Source organism: Sorex araneus, chromosome X, assembly GCF_027595985.1.
Source record: "Sorex araneus isolate mSorAra2 chromosome X, mSorAra2.pri, whole genome shotgun sequence".
NCBI classification, from domain to species: domain Eukaryota; kingdom Metazoa; phylum Chordata; class Mammalia; order Eulipotyphla; family Soricidae; genus Sorex; species Sorex araneus.
In genome coordinates, this window is record NC_073313.1 from 288,953,935 (window position 1) to 288,970,394 (window position 16,460).

Sequence of the window (16,460 nt, forward strand, 5' to 3'; positions counted from 1 at the left end):
CCACTTCTAATTCTGTCTTAAAATTTTCCTCTAGAGGTTTGTCATTTTTTATTTTTATAACTGTTGCAGATTTTTTCTGCTTATATATCTGGGTTATTTTTCTTCCCCCTGCAAGTAGTTCTTGCCTTTTATGGATGAAAATTCTTTTATCATTAGCATTTTTAGGGAGGAGAGAGCATGATGGTGATAGGAGAAATCAAAACACAATGAAAAACAAAAACCAAAGGGATAGACAATATCAAATGAGGCCAAATATTTTTTTATATACCTTTTTTATAATTGACTTTTGGACTACACTCTGCAGTGCTTAGAGCTAATTCTTGTCTTTGTATTCAGGGGACCATATTTGGTGCTGGGTTTTGAGCCCAAATCTACATGTACAAGGCAGGGACCTTACCTCCTGCACTGTCTCTGTGGCCACAAACTTTTGACCTTTGGTCGCAAAACTTGGGGTTTCCAAGTTGTGCTGGAGGAAGAGAGAGGGAGGAAGAGCTGTGTAGGCATGGCCCAGGGATGCTGGCAGAGGGTCTTGGGCACTTTGGCAGTGGTGATGGTGTAATAATTCTGTTCATAAAGTCCACATGATTGTAACTTTGCTACCTTAAAGTTAAAATAAATAACCTAAATTTGTTACAGTGCTGTCAATAGCCCTGCCTTGTGCATGGGTTCTGCTCACACCTATTTATTCCTAAATTCTGCATTGCTCTTTCTGACTAAGTAATGGCTAGATCTTTGAGATAATGTCTCAAGGGACACTTGTTGGGGCTGGGAGGCAGGGTCCAGGATGAGCAAGCTCAGCTGTTGCTAATCTAAAATGCCAGGGGCCTCATTTCCCCCCACTCCAGCCTCTCCCCTCCTTTTTTTCCTTCCTCCCTTCCTTTCCTCCTGTAAAATGTCCCAAAATTCATTTTCTGCCGTTAGCACAGTGTTTCACCTCTGTGTAAAGTGGAGCTATCTTTATTCTCTTTTTCTTCCTTGGGGCAGGCGGGCACACTGTGTGGGGTCATGGGGTTGGTAGAGGTGGTGGGGATGGAACCAAGTGAGCTGTCTGAAAGTCAAGAGCCTTACCTGCTCTACCATCTTACCAACCACTGTTATTCCATGGCCGACGGGCTTCCCTTAGCAGTTTAGAGGCTGTTACACTCAGGAACTTCGCCAATTGACTGAAACTTCCCTCTGTGCAGCTGTTATGGCCCTTCCAATACAAGGGACACATATATGACTCCTGCAAACCAAGCTGTCAGTTGATGAGATGTTTATTTTTATTTTATTTTGGTTAAACAAAGTGAGGAGCTTTGTTTGCTGATGTTCGTTCTGACATTTTTTAACTGAAAGTTTTCAGCAGTATCCCTTAATGCATCATTAATTTTCTTTTAAATATGAGCCTCTGTTTTCTGAATTACTCTAGGACTTGTAAATACTGTATTGTTGTTCCCCCCACCCCCCAAAAACCCAGATCTTATTTAATTTTACTTGTTATATTTTTGGTTTGGAGGCCACACATGTTGGTAATTGGGCCTTACTCCTGACTCTGTGCTCAGAGGTCACTCCTGGCAGACTTGGGCAATCAGATGCAGTGACAATCAGATGCAGTGACCTCAGTGCGTGCCACACAAGGCGAGGGCCTCATCTGCCAGTCGCTCGCCCTGGCAACAGCTCTTATTTTTAATTGATCCTTTTGGTTGTTTTTCTCATCTCTGTTATATTTATTTCCAGTCTGAACTGTGGTGGGGTTTTTTTTTTTAAATACTAATATTTGGGTTTATGTTATTTTTAAAATTTATTTCAACACATAATCATATTAGGGCTTTCTAATATTAACATGGACATTTATTGCTATGAATTCTTCTATAATAACATTACTCCTCTTGGGGTTTCTTGGAGTAGTTTATTATTCAGAAGTGCTTGTGTAATGTTAACAAATAGAAAGATCTCACTTTTGCCTTCCTGATTTCTAGCTGTTATTGATATAAATAACAGATATAAATCATTTCTGCATTTGATAAGAGGAAGAATTTAAATTTTTTCAGAATTTTAAGAGCACCTGAGGAATTCAGAACATATATCATTATGATACACTCTCTTAAAGCTGAAAGTTTTTGTTGCTAATTTAGTTACATTTTATACTCTTTAACTTACTCTAAAATCGCTTAATTTTTTGTAAAAGATTATTCTACTAAGATCTCATCATCATCCCATTGATCATCAAATTTCTCGAGCTGTCTGAGTAACGTCTCCATTCATCCTAGCCCTGAGATTTGGAAGCCTCTCTCTACTCGTCCTTCCCAACAATGCCGCATTGGAGGCTCTTTCAGGGTCAGGGGAATGAGACCCAGCTTGTTACTGGTTTTGGCATATGAATATACCATAGGGACCTTGCGAGGCTCTCTCATGTGAGCAGGAAACTCCTGGTAGTTTGCCAGGTTTTCTCAGAGGGAGAAGTAGGCTCTAAGATATCGCAAAGCTGCTTCACGGGAGCTTGATTTTAAGTCTCTGGATGTTGGCCGTTGATGGGATTACATAGCTCTGGAGGCTGTCCCTGGGTGTGACTGCCTAGCTACTGGGAAATGGGAAATCTGGGCCAAGGAGGCCCAGTCCTGATATGAGCAGGCTTGGAGGTCTCAGCCCTGGGTCTCACACACCTGTGTTCCTCTGCTGGTACTTTCATGTGTGAGGCTCATCCGAACGTGTGTTGAGGGGCCTTGAGCGTGGCTGTGGCTAGGCTCCGGAGGTCTTCTGCCACTGGGAGCTCTGCTTGGGGTGGGGAGGGAAGCTGGAGCCCAACCCTCCGAGGAGCCCCGAGGAAGATGGCCAGGTACACGGACAAGAGACTCTGCATTGCTCTCTTCCGGGAGCTTGCTTTTAAGTCTAAGAATCTATCATATATATATTTGCTTTTGGGGTCACAACCATGATGCTCAGGGGTTACTCCTGGCTCTGTACTTAGGAATTACTCCTGAGACCATATGGGATGCTGGGGATTGAACCCAGGTCGGCCACATGCAAGGCAAACAACCTACCCGCTATACTATCGCTCCGGCCCCTATCTTGGTTATATTTTTATTTCAGTAAAATATGTCTGCTGTTTTTAATTTAAACTTGAAATGTCCTTTGATTTACTTGGCATTGCATCAGCAGGTCTAGCGATGGTGGAGGTGGACTCCGTTAGCTCTACCCAGGAGACCTTTGATTTTTCCCTTCAAATATGTCGTAGAACTTTTATCTCTCTGGTCCCTATGCAGAGGTTTCAGGGAGCTAATGGTTTAGTCAGGGAGAGACACATAAGGGAATATGTTATATAAAATGTGACAAACTATCAAAATGTGATATATATGGAATAAATAACATATTTACATATGTGCATATGTGTATATATACACATAATCAGAAAAAGAAGTTAGAGACATATAAGCTAATTGTCGAGAATTAAGCCATATAAGCCAATCATCAAGAATTGGCTTATACATATAAGCCAATAGTCGAGAATATTTTATTTATTTATTTTTGGCTTGGGGGCCACATAGGGTGATGTTTAGGCCTTATTCCTGGTTCTGCACTCAGGGATCACATATGATGGTGCTTGGGGGCCATATGGGCAGAAGGGCCACATAGTAAGGAACAAGTAAGCCACATGTAAGTCAAGCATCCTAACCACTGTTGAGACATAAGATAACTTTTAAATTAATATTGAAGGTTGAAATGTAAAATAGAACTATGTTTTAGGCACTATGATACATGCCAATGGTCAGTGATGTGGAGCAGAATGAATGGTGCAGCATTGCAAGTACTTTATTGAGTCTAGGGGTAAACTGTTTAGACATCAGGAACTAGATAAGCTATTGAGGGGAAATAATGCCTCCAGAGTTCTCAAATGCTGCAGGCCTTAGCAGCAAACTGTTCTGGAATTTCAACAGTGGGAAGAGTGTAACTAGATTCCATCAGGGGACCCTCTGACAGTGGATAAGGCTATCTTAAGTTGTATAATGGTCGTGGGTTTGTGATCCAAGATGACACCAGTTTCCTGGAGTTCATTAAGTCAGGGTCGGTATGCCCTGGCCGCCCCATGGCGTTCTAGACAGCACGCTGCTGTGGCAGAGGAAAGGGTCATTCCACAAGGAGCGTGTGAGTATAAGTAGCGACTGCAGCATGGCTTCCTTTGGGAGAACTTTTGGACTCTCCGAGACTCTGTATAAATTACCCAAGGAGCTTAGTGAATGTAGATTTTTATACACTCAGAGATTTGATTCACTGTGGCTGTTACAGACACAGGAAAATTCATTTGAGAAATTCCTTCCAGATCTTTAGCTCAGGCCCTGCTCAGACCACAGTTACTGAGCGTTTCTCTAAACGCAGTGGGCGCCACAGGGCCACAGACCGTGTTCATTATTCTTGGTGATTTATTTTTTAAACATAAATTCTCAGTAACTCTGACTCTACGTAGAGCTTTAAAAAAAAACCAACAAACAATCTGATTGTTTGGAGGCTACACCCAGTGGTGCCCAGAGCATACTCCTGAGTGTGCCCAGGAATTCTGTCAACAGTGCTCAAAGGGCACTGGTGGTGCTAGGACTCAAACGTGGGTCTGCCATTTTCAAAATAAGTGCCCTTCCTGCTGTACTAGCTCTTCATACCATCAAAAAGTCTTAATTATTTCAGTTAGATATAAAATAATATTTGCATGTCACAAAAGTCGCATGGCATGACAGCAACTTACATATATTGATGCATCTTCAGTGTCAAAATAGGGTCACTCCAATCTGCACTTGTACTCCATACCTGTACTTCATATAGAACTGAGATCTCTAAAATTATTTGGAAAACTTCCCATTTTTTAAAAAAGAAAGCAGTATTATCCAATACCGTTCCCCAGTTGCATCTAAGGCTGCTGTCAATTCCATGGATCTTTCCAGCACGCCCTGAGGCACCCACTTTGGGAAATCCTGAGAAAGTAAAAGAGGCCCAATCTACATCTTCCCATGAGGCTTTGAAAATCTGCTTTCCTTATCTCTCCAACTGTTTTTTGCTATGTATACTTTTTGCCAATGTGCATTTTAAGAGTTTGTCAGTTCCATATTTATGTGCCTGGTGGGGAGCAATAGAAAGTCTATGGGATAGAATAATGACAACAATGCCTTTTCTAGTAAAATAGGGTATTCATAGATAGTTTGAGGTCATGAAGAACCCTCAGTTCTCTGACCAGAAATTCACTGTGGTAGTTTTAGTACCATTAAAAGGTACTGGTATTAGTCATATGACTCAAAAAAACGCACTGTAGGGGATGTGACTCAAGTGGTTAGCCTTAAGCCTTTTCTGTGAGGTTCTGGGCTTCATTTTCGATCACATTTCCCCATCCCAGCACTGGCAGGAGTAGCCTCTCCGCAAGGACTCCAGTCTAGGCCTGTACCCTTTATTTCTCTCCATCCCTTCATCCCCTTGGTTTCTAAAGTGCCATCATGCTGAATATTGTTGTCGACAGTTTGGCAGAAATCACCAGGAAACCCACTTGAAACTGGGTTTTTGTTGTTCAAAGACTTTTAACTACTTGATTGGATTTTCTAGTTAATAATTGGTCTGTTCAGGTCTTCTGCTTCCTCCTGAATCAGTCCTAGGAGGTTATCTCAGTCTTAGGGTTCCAAAAATGTATTCATTTCTTCTATGTTTTATGTTCTTCAGTTATGTGGCCAAGGAGTAATTCCTGAGTGCAGAGGCAGGAGTAACTAACCCCTGTGTGTCACCGGGTATTACCCAAAAAAGAAAAAAAAGCCTCATGGTCAGAGAAGATGATTGATATAATTTATTCTTGATTTTATGGCATGCTTTATGGCCAAGTAAGTGGTCTACTGTGAAGGTATCCCAGGTGCACTGGAGAAGAATGCTACTCGAGTTCTGGGGGCAGGGGAGAGCTCTAGACATCCCCGTTAAGCTCCTTTTGTCCTTTAAAGCCAATGTTATAATGATTATAACAATATAATTGTTATATATAACATTTGCTGAGTTTAACCAATGGTGAGTGATGGGTATTAAAATCTAATATTATTATGGTGTTACTGTCAATATCTTTCCTCAGGTTTATTTTCAGTTACTTTATAAACTTTGATGGTATTAAAGTAGGTGTATATATGTTTATGAGTACAAAGTCTTCTTGATGTATAGTTCCCTTGATAATTATTTAAAAAAATACTCTGTCCCTTATAACCTTTTGTAAATTCTTGGGCAATTGTTTGCAGTTTATATTGTTTTCAGACTTTTACTTTGAATCTGTATTTATAAAAAGTCAGATGTATCCATTATAGGCAGCATAAAGTTGGGTTCAATTTTCTGATCCAATTTGTCTTTTGATTGTTGAGTTCAGGTCTTTGATGTTTAATAAGATTATTGTACTGAAGGAATTTATTGAATATCTGTGAGCCTTGTATTGTCAAGAAGAACTTTTAATGCTTTTTGCAAAGCTTGTTTCACAGAAGTTTTGTTTTCCTGTCCACAAAGCTTTGTAGCATTCCTTCCATTTTGAATGGCAACCTACTGGATAGAATGTCGTTATTAAGATGCTTATTTTATTCACGCTTGCTGTATCCTACCATTTTCTTCTGGCCTGTAAACTTTTATTTGGTATATCTGCTGTAAATCTGATTCCTTATGGATTCTTTCCATCTAAGTTTCTTCTCTCATTTTGTTCTTGCCTGACACATAGCCAACTCAGGTTTGATACCTGGCACCCCCGTAAGTCTCCCCAGTCTAGCCAGGAGTGATTCCTGAGCACAGAGCACAGCTAGTTGTGGCATAAAAATTCTGGCCCTCAGAATTATAATTTTGTAATTTTAAGTACAATCACACAAAAAATTGTTTAGGTTTATATTAAGTTGAATTCTGAACTTCTTAAATCTGGGCATATGACTCACTTTTCAATTTAGGGAAGATATTAAAATTTTTTTGACCATGGGGTCAGATTGTACAGCAGATAGGGTGTTTGCCTTGCACACGGCTGATCTGGATTCAATTCTCAGCATCCCACATGGTCCCCCAAGTATCACCAGGAGTAATTCCTGGGTACAGAGCCAGAAGTAACCCATAAGCATCACTGGGTGTGACCCAAAAAGGCAGAAAATAGTTTTTTTCTTTAACCTGATCCCAGAACTAGTAGGTCTCTTGCCTAGCACACAGCCAACTCAGGTTTGGTCTCTAGCACCCTTGCTAGTGTCCTCAGCCTTGCCAGGAGTGATGCCTGAGCACAGAGCACAGCTGGTTCTGGCACAAAAACCAAAATCAAAACATCTTTGTTCAATAGTTCTTTGTTGGTTTGTTTCCTTTTCCCTGTGGATTCTAATAATTCCTAATAATGCTTTCCTTGAACACATTCCATAGTTCTCTGGTTCATTCTTTTTTCTTTTAAGTATTGTATCATTACTGATGGTTTTTGAATGTACTAATTTACTCCTTAGCTCCTGCAGTGTCCTACCAAGGTGTCCCAATGCCCTAATTCCCTGCCACTTGTTCTTTATTCCTGTCACTTCTGATTGCTGTACTTTGGTTTGGGGCAAGGAAGACTCTTTCTGCTGTCACAATCAGAACTATTGCTCTGGCCTTATGACTATAGTTTTGTCATATTCTAATACCTTTTATGTACGTGTGGGTTTTGGATCTATATCTAATTGTTTAGGCAACCATATGCAGTGTGGGTGATTGAACCAGTGTCAAATCAAGGCAAGCACTGTACTACTGTCCCAGCCCTGAGATTTTTAGCAGCCTCTCCTTGCTCGTTTTTCCCAATGATTGGATGCTCTTTTCAGAGTCAGGGGAATGAGACCTGTTACTGTTACTATATTTGGCATAACGAATATACCATGGGGAGCTTGCCAGGCTCTTCCATGTGGGCAGATATATCGGAGAGCTCGGCAAGCTACCCATGGTGCATACAATATGCCAAAAACAGTAACAACGAGTCTTATAATGGAAATGTTATTGGGCTCGAGCAAATTGATGAGCAATGGGATGACAGTGACAGTGACATATATACATATATACATACATACATACACACACACACACACATATATATATATATATATATTTCCCTTTATAATGATGAGTTGCACAACCACTTTGTGGCTGCATGGTCCAGGAATATGTTCACTCATGTGTGAGGTTCAGCCTGAGTGTGTGGAAAGTGGCCTGGAGCAAGGTAGTAGAGGTCGGCTGCCAGGGCTGGATCCCTAGGGGCGGGGAAGGCTCCCACCTGCCCCCCTCTTATTATTTCTTCACTTGTATCACTTGTCATCCCGTTGATACTCGATTTGCTTGAGCGGGCACCAGTAATGTCTCCATTTGTCCCTGTCCCATGCTAGTGTAGCCCAATGATATCTGCTTGCTCCAGGAACAGGAAATGCCTTAAATCATTCATTCAGGGTTTTGACTAAGAAGTCTGACCATCTCATTGTTGGGTGGCCATGCAGTCTTTTGACATCCCATGGAATCCAGTCGGTAACAGCTCTAGTCCAGCGGCCATCTCTGAATCGCATTGCATGTCCAGCCCATCTGCTTTTCAATGCCTTGGCAAACAAGACAGTGTCCCTGATTCTTGACCATCAACAGAGGTTGGAACTCTGGATTCCTTCTCTCACTTCAGTAGAACATGATACTCCTAGCATAGCTCTTTCAATTCCTCTTTGGGATACCCGAATAGCATTCTCATCCTGTTTGTGTAGGGTCCAGGTCTCTGAGGCATATGTTAGTACAGGAAGAATGGTGGAGTTGAAAAGATGTGCCTGGAGCCAGAGGTTCTTCATCCTCTTAACCATTTCTTCTATGCTCTTGAAGGTGTTCCACACTGCTCTCTTCCTCCTGTGCAGTTCTGGCGCCATGTCGTTTCTCATGTTGAGTTCTCCACCCAGGTACACATAGCTGCTGCATTTGGAGATCCATTGAGAGCAAATGGAACATCAGGGACTAGTTCATTTTTCATAAGCATCGTTTTGCTGAGATTCAGCTGCAGTCTGACCTTTCCACAGTCGCAGTTGAAGTCGGCCAGCATTTGTGCCGCTTGGCTAATGATTGGTGTAATGAGAACGATGTCATTAGTGAAGCGGAGGTGGTATAGTTGGTGACTGTCTATCTTCACTCCCATTCCTTCCCATTCCAGCCGTCTCATGACGTTCTCGAGGGTAGCACTGAAGAGTTTGGGTGAACCCCTCTCTTTATGTCAGTGATCACTTCCTTGTAGAATGGTGAGATCATGGTGGTGAGTCCATAATACAGATCACAGAGGATCCTGATGTACTGAGTTTGAACACCCTGTTTGGCTAGGGCTTCAATGACCACTTCAATCTCAACGGAATCAAAGGCCTTCTTTAAGTTGATGAATGTTAGACAGAGTGGCATCTTAAACTGTTGTGAAAATTCAATGAGTTTGGTCACTGTGTGGATATGGTCAAACATACTGAATCCTTTTTGGAACCTGGCTTGCTCGTATGGCTGTCCTTTGTCTAGTGTTCTGCCTATTCTATTCAGGATGACACGAGTGAACAAGTTGTAGATGACAGAAAATAGGCAGATTGGGCGATAGTTGCCGATATCGTGGATGTCTCCCTTCTTGTACAACAGAACGGTCTTGCTGGTTTTCCATTGGGACAGAACCTTGCATTCAGACAGGTAGTGTTTGAAGAGCCAAGCCAGCGTATTGACGAGTACTGGCAGCAGATTCTTCAGGTGTTTGGATCTGACCTTGTCTGGACCAGGTACTCTACATGTCTTTACTGACGAAATGGCATGTCGGATTTCAGAAAGGAGGACCTTGGAAATGACATATCCATCCTGCAGAATTTGGTATGTGGGCAGGTGGACGTGGCTGTCGAGTAGAAGTCGTGAATAATCCTCTCCATTGCCCTTCTGGAAGATGTGATAGATCTATCAGGACGTGGGAAGGCAGTCATCTTGGTCTTGTTTGTAGTTGGCGAAGGACAGACGAATACTTGCAAATTGCGAATTCCTTTCCCAGCTTCTGCTGCATGGGCCAACACTGCGGCTCTTCTCTCTTTGAGGTCTTCCTTTATCGCTTCTCTGCACAGCTTTGCGAGCTTGGACGTTAGCTTGTGGTTGCCTGAGGCTCATGCCAAACCACATTGGCGAATGAGCTCGAGAGTTTCCTAAGACAGGTGTCTGTTTGTGGTTTTCTCACTCTCGGCATTTTTCGTGAAATCATAGAGGTGCTGAACCAGTTGATTTTATTCCTCGTTGATGTTGTCAATGACAGCATCTTCCCGCATTGCCACAGTAGTGCCAAAGAGCTCCCAGTTGGTGGTCATTCTGGGAGTTCTCTTCTTAAATTTAGTCTTTGCATTTTTATTTCTATTTCTATTATTTCTCTGGTCCCTGCGATAGAATAGAACTGAAATAGAACTGCCCAGAAGATAGGGAATGGCAGTGATCTGCTTAGGGCTCTAAGAAATTTTCCAAATGCAAAGAGCTATGATGCAGTAGCCCAACTAAATGTACAGTCTCAAACTTGGAGAGCCAGTGAAACTGGGACAACTTGGTGCAGCTGGCAGCAGAGGCCAAACCGGTGACCCTGTATTTGCAGGGAAATGTAAAATGCTAAAGTACACTTGACCTATTAGATCTCCACCTGCCCATGGCCAGATGCGAAGCTGTGATCACAGATGAAGCCTATTCTGCCAGCACCTCAAGCAGATGCTTTTAGCCTCAAGGGGAACACACCCTAAGACAAAACATAGAACCTTTCCCACAAATCCCACCTCTAGGCAAGGATCTACTGAATTACAAAAGAAGAGTAACTAAGATGAATTACTCTTGAGTGAACAACTAAATGACAGTGATACAGTGATACAGTGAATAGCACTGTAGCATTGTTGTCCTGTTGTTCATAGATTTGCTCAAGTGGGCACCAGTAACGTCTACATTGTGAGACTTGTTGTTACTGTTTTTGGCATATCAAATACGCCACAGGGAGCTTGCCAGGCTCTGCCGTGTGAGCGGGATACTCTGGGTAGCTTGCTGGGCTCTCCAAGAGGGACCAAGGAATCAAACCTGGGTTGGACAGGTGCAAGGCAAATGCCCTACCTGCTGTGCTATCGCTTCAGTCCAATAATGATGATGATGATGATGATGATGATGATGATGATGATGTTGATGATGATGTAGCACTGTAGCACTGCCATTCTGTTGTTCATCAATTTGCTCAAGTGGGCATTAGAAATAAACCATTGGGTAAACTTGCATGCAGTTTTCTTAATACCATTTGCTGAAAGAGATTATCTTTTTTGACTGTGTATTTTAGACATTCATGTTGAGGGTCAACTGAATGTATGTGTAGGTTTATTTCTAGGCTCCCTACTGACTTGTATATCTTTCTGTTGGGACCATACTACTTTAATAATGATAGCATTATTTTTTGAAAATAGAAGAAATTCAATCTCTAGGTTTACTATTTTTTCATGACATTTTTTATGACTAATTGGCGTTTCTGTGTAGCATTTGATAGGGGCTACACTGGATGTCTTCCTTTGTATTTCTCTTACTGTTTTTGCTAATTTTAAGTGTAGAGGAGATTTCCTTCTTAGGTTCTTTTAAATATTTTAGTTTTAAACACTGTGGTTTAAAAGTTGCTCTTGATCCAGTTCATCCAGGCTCTGAATGCTCGAACACCACTGGTGTGACCTTCCCTCCACCATCCTCCAAGGCTGCTCCCTTAGTGGGCACACAATAATTTACTTCATGCTGCTTGCTGAATTATGGAAAACAAATCAGTAAAAGAAATGATATGAAATTGTTCTGTCTCATTGTGGTTGTTAAGTCTTTGTCAAGTAAGCTGTTGTCACCAAGTGAGCCTTCAGTGTCCTTGAGTTGGTCTGTGTGCTACAGTATGTCATGTGGTATGCTTCCATTGGAATTTCACTATTCAAGTGTTTTGAAAATTTCCTTTCTAGATATTTTGTTATTAGCTATATAGAATGGCTAGTGATATTGAATATTTATTCTGCAAGTTTACTGAATTTTTTAAAACAGTTTTTTTGAGAGTTATAGTTTAGTGTGTAATAGGGATTGTTTTCGTTCTATCTTTACAATTTAGAAAATTTTTCTCTAATGGTTCTGAAAGATTTGCAATATCATGTTGAATGGATGTCACAAAAATGTGTATTCTTGTGTTAAATGATGTTAATGTTGTGCTTTTGATCAAAGACTGCATCAGTCCCAGGCTTCCCAGATGGCCCTGGCTGGTGGGGCGTGGCACAGAGGCAGAGTGGGAGAAAGTGACTGTCTCTCTCCTCCCCGCCTCACATAAGCCACCTGTGGGGTTCCCCCCCACATCAGTATTTTCAGGTATGTTTGGCTTGGTAGACTCAACAGCATTACTATCTAGTTCTAAACTTGTCTATGTTCAGATTAATTTTTTAAAAATAATTTTGAATGATTAAGCCTTAATTCCTTATGTAAATATGTTCCAATATTTTTTACAGAGAAACGATATGTTTCATTTACTCTTTCCTAGTGTTTATTAAGATTTTTAACCCAATGAAGTGAATTAGGAAAGTATTTCAGCTTAATAGCTCATGACTGGCAAGTTCAGGATAAAATGTAATACTTCGTGAAAGGATTTGAAATTTGAAATTGACCAAAAATTGTTTTATTTGAACCACATTTTCCTTCAGTACTTAAATATTTTTTGTGGCAATATTATAAAATATAGTGAATGTAAATTCTTTTCTCAACTTAGAATGATTATTTTACTACATGCATGACCAGTGGCTCATACTTGAAAGCGTGTGTTGGGGGAGTGATTTGGGTTATACCCAGCTGTACTCAGGAAGCAAATCTCCAGTGGCCTCATACAAGGCAAGTTCCTGCCAGATATACTCTCTCTCCAGCGGATGTGAGTTTAATTAGGACAACTTGCAGCATCAGCATCAGCATTCTCCATGAACTAGGAGAGTATTTATACCAAGAAGTGTGGGAGTATGTCCTTAGCTTATAGTAGGCTTTGCATTCTTTTCCTCTTCTGCATTTACCATATTCATTTCCCAGAGAAGGCAAAGGGGGATTCAGCAGCATAGCGAGACTGGTCCTTTCTTGCCTTTGCTCTGGTTGGATAGCTGATAACTCACCCTCAGTTCCTGTTTGTGCTCAGAGGACCACATATAATATGCTGAGAATCAAAATTGGGTCAGATGCATGCAAGGATTTCATACCTATAATTGAAATCTTTTATTCCATATTTATCAAATTGTATCCTATTAGGATGCCCCCGGGGCCTCTTTACATAATAATTTTTATTGACCAAATTTAGTAAAAAATACATAGGGAAAGCAAACATCAGGTTAAGATGTATATTATTTTCTAAGAGAGAAATGCAAGTACTTCTCTTTCACAAAGATGGTTTTAAACTAGAGATTTTTTTCAAACTTCCCCACCTAAAACTTTGTTCTTTTCTATTTTCCTTACTTTACTGAACTCTATACTGTTTATAGAAATAGTTCATTCATTTCTATTACTGTGCTAATATATATGTATTTCAATATTAAATATACTATGTTAGGTTATACACATAAGTGTTAGTTACATGGATTAGAATTATTCTCTATTAACAGAGTACCTTAAAGCTAATGGTAGTTTGTTTTGCTTTCTGCTCAAAATTTGGAATACATGATTTAATTTTTTTTTATAATTTGTACATGCCTAGGAAAGCTCATACTCCAGGATCAGGCACAAAGGATATATTCATGGTTCTGTAATAAAAAACTATGTTGAAATATTCACAAATGTTAAATATTTTAAAAGAAAGATTATAAAAATAGCCAAGACTTCAGTTTTGAGTAAAGTATTACTCATGAGACAAGCCACTATTTCCTATTAATGTGTGATTTTTTTACAATACAAATTATAACAGCTCACAACACTGCAGGATGTGTCCTCCGGTTATTTATAGTACCCAATGAGTGAGGTAGAGGAGATATTAATGTTTACTACTTCCAGACTATTAATGAATACCTGTCATAAGTATGTATTTTGATTGTTTGTGGAGGTGGGGGGTAGAGAAGGTTGTTTCTAGTAGAAAGTGATTGACACCTTAGCTATGTGACTTGGAGATCTAGATTAAAGTTATCTGAAGGCTGCTTTATTAAATTTAAGGATGATAGTCATCCTTGGTGACTTTGAATAAAGTAATTTTACACAGTAGCTTTTCCTGCAGAAAAAGTCACATGTTCTCCTTTCCAAACAATAGACCCTCAAAAGTCAGATGAGGGTAAATAGATTCTGTATCTTGATGGGAATTTAAAATATTTCTGTGGATACATAAAAAATATATAGTAATTAGGGACTATACTTTTTAATCCAATGTCCTATTATATTTTCCTGGATTATTATGGGGTCCTATAGAGATCTTGGACCTGCTCAGTAAATATTTCTTTAAAGACAGACAGGCTTAGAATGGCATGACAGACATAGGTTTTGGAGACTGTGGATGTGATCCCATAGAAATAAATGTGTTTGGATTGAGTGAAACATGTACGCTTAAATATCAATAAGGAAACATGGCAGACATATTTAAATTTAATTAATCCCCTAAATTTGAAAGCAATTAATAAGACCATTAAGAATATATGCTTTACATCTTTAAAGCAATTGTAAACTACTTAAGAAAATCATCCTTTTGAACCTAAAAGAAACCGGTACCTTACATGCAGCTGAGCACTGAGTTAGAAGTCTGCAGGGTCAGAGGTCAGACATTGCATTATCTCTCCCCTACCATCTTTCATCTTAAAAGTTAAAATGCAAAGTTTGGTGTGTTTTTTCTACTCTCATTTTATAGTTTTGTTTACCTATCTTGTTCATGGCATTATTTATTCTTAAATGTAAAAAACTAAAGCTCGCCGAGGGGCAAGCGCACTCGCGGGCTCTCTGGGCGGCTCTGTCTCACCGCCGGCGTCCGGTGCCCCAGAACCGCTGTGTGTGCTGTCAGTCGAGGGCAGGCGACGGAAGGAAGAAGGAAGAAGGCCAAACTGTTGCTTGATCCATTTATTTCATTCTCTCTCTCCGCTTCTCTCCCGCTCTCCTGGATCTCTCCCCGTGGATCTGCCCCGTGGATCTGGCCCCCCAACCCACTCTTACAGCCTAGTTAAATCTCTACAGCATGAGGGGTTTGGGGCATACACATAGGTGTGGTCCCCATCAATAGGGTAAGGTTCCTTTCCCTTAGGGGATGCTTCTCCTAGGACTTAATTCTCTTTCAGCAGGAGGATCCACCCAAGGAAGGAGTCCCATGAATGTGTTTCTCTTCTCCTCAGCCAGCAAACATATAAGAATTCATAATATTAATTATTTTGTATGGACACAATAAGAGATGCATTAAAGCTTATAGAATTGCTCTCCTGGGGCCATCTCAATCTCAGACTACAGTGCTCAGGCCAGATCAGTCTTTCCTATCCCTGGCAGGGTCCCAGTGTCATAATTACTGTTGGATCATGACAGCATTTGTCTATGATCAAGCTCTTAACTTATAGTTAAGAATTAGGCACTTTGGCCAGGCCCATCTCGATGCCAGGGTAGCACATAACTCACCGCTTGCCCTGGATCCTTCCTGTTCCATGTCGGGGACCCTACTTTGGGGTACTAGGAACTGAGGGCAACTGAGGCTTAAGTGGAGAAAGCAGATGCCCGGGAGGGAATAATATTCAAGGCCAATTAATTCCCAAGTTATAAAAACATAATATTGTCTTCTTGTGTCTATACAAAACAGACATAGCTTTAAAGTAAATTATTCAAAAGGCACAAGAAGAGGAGAAAGGCAATATTAACTTATATAATATAAATTCAGTATCCTAGGAAGGTCTGACCTTGCAAATTAGCAGTCAGATTAAGGGAAAGCCGTGGATTAACTGTTTTGGGGAAGAGAGCATGGAGAAGTGATTATAGCTAAACAAAGGGATGGGAGAGATTCGGGAACACCTTGATGGGTGTGACTGGGGTAAGCCTAAACTCTGGGTAAAACCGGGACAAGCTACTTGTGGCAAGGAGGGAAAGGACAAAGTAATGTCATCCTACACTTAAATATGCTCTATATTCATGTTATTACCAATATGTGACTTAAGAAGGTAATTTGTACAATTCTTAACTTTAATTCAAAGTTAATTTTGTCAATGTGAAAAGAAAGTGGTTCAGGTTTGGGGAGTGAAGAGAATAAATGTCAGTGGAACAAAAATCTTAGAGTTTAAAATTCAATAGTATTTGTTCTTACACTTTTAACTAGATGTTGGGAATTAAAGTACTTTAGCTGCTCTATTGCTGTCTTTTTGTCATTTCAGACGTTACTGCATAGGTAATGTTTGAAATGACAAAACGACACCAATGTATGCTCTTTCATACAAAATTTTAAACATCTTTTTGGCTTGAGTATTGCATTTACCTAAAAAAGTAGGATACATGTTTATTCGTAATATTATGTATTTCAG

The 16,460-nt window shown here is 40.4% G+C and overlaps 1 protein-coding gene across 1 annotated transcript in view; it reads left to right on the forward strand.

Moving 5' to 3' along the window:
- Positions 1-1,131, forward strand: part of LOC129399893 (3-hydroxy-3-methylglutaryl-CoA lyase, cytoplasmic-like) — a 79,842-nt gene extending 78,711 nt beyond the window's left edge. Inside the window, exon 4 of the mRNA XM_055121304.1 lies at positions 985-1,131. Within this exon, the coding sequence (XP_054977279.1) occupies positions 985-1,131 (147 nt within the window). The remainder of the gene's footprint in view (positions 1-984) is intronic.
- Positions 1,132-16,460: the final 15,329 nt, after the last annotated feature.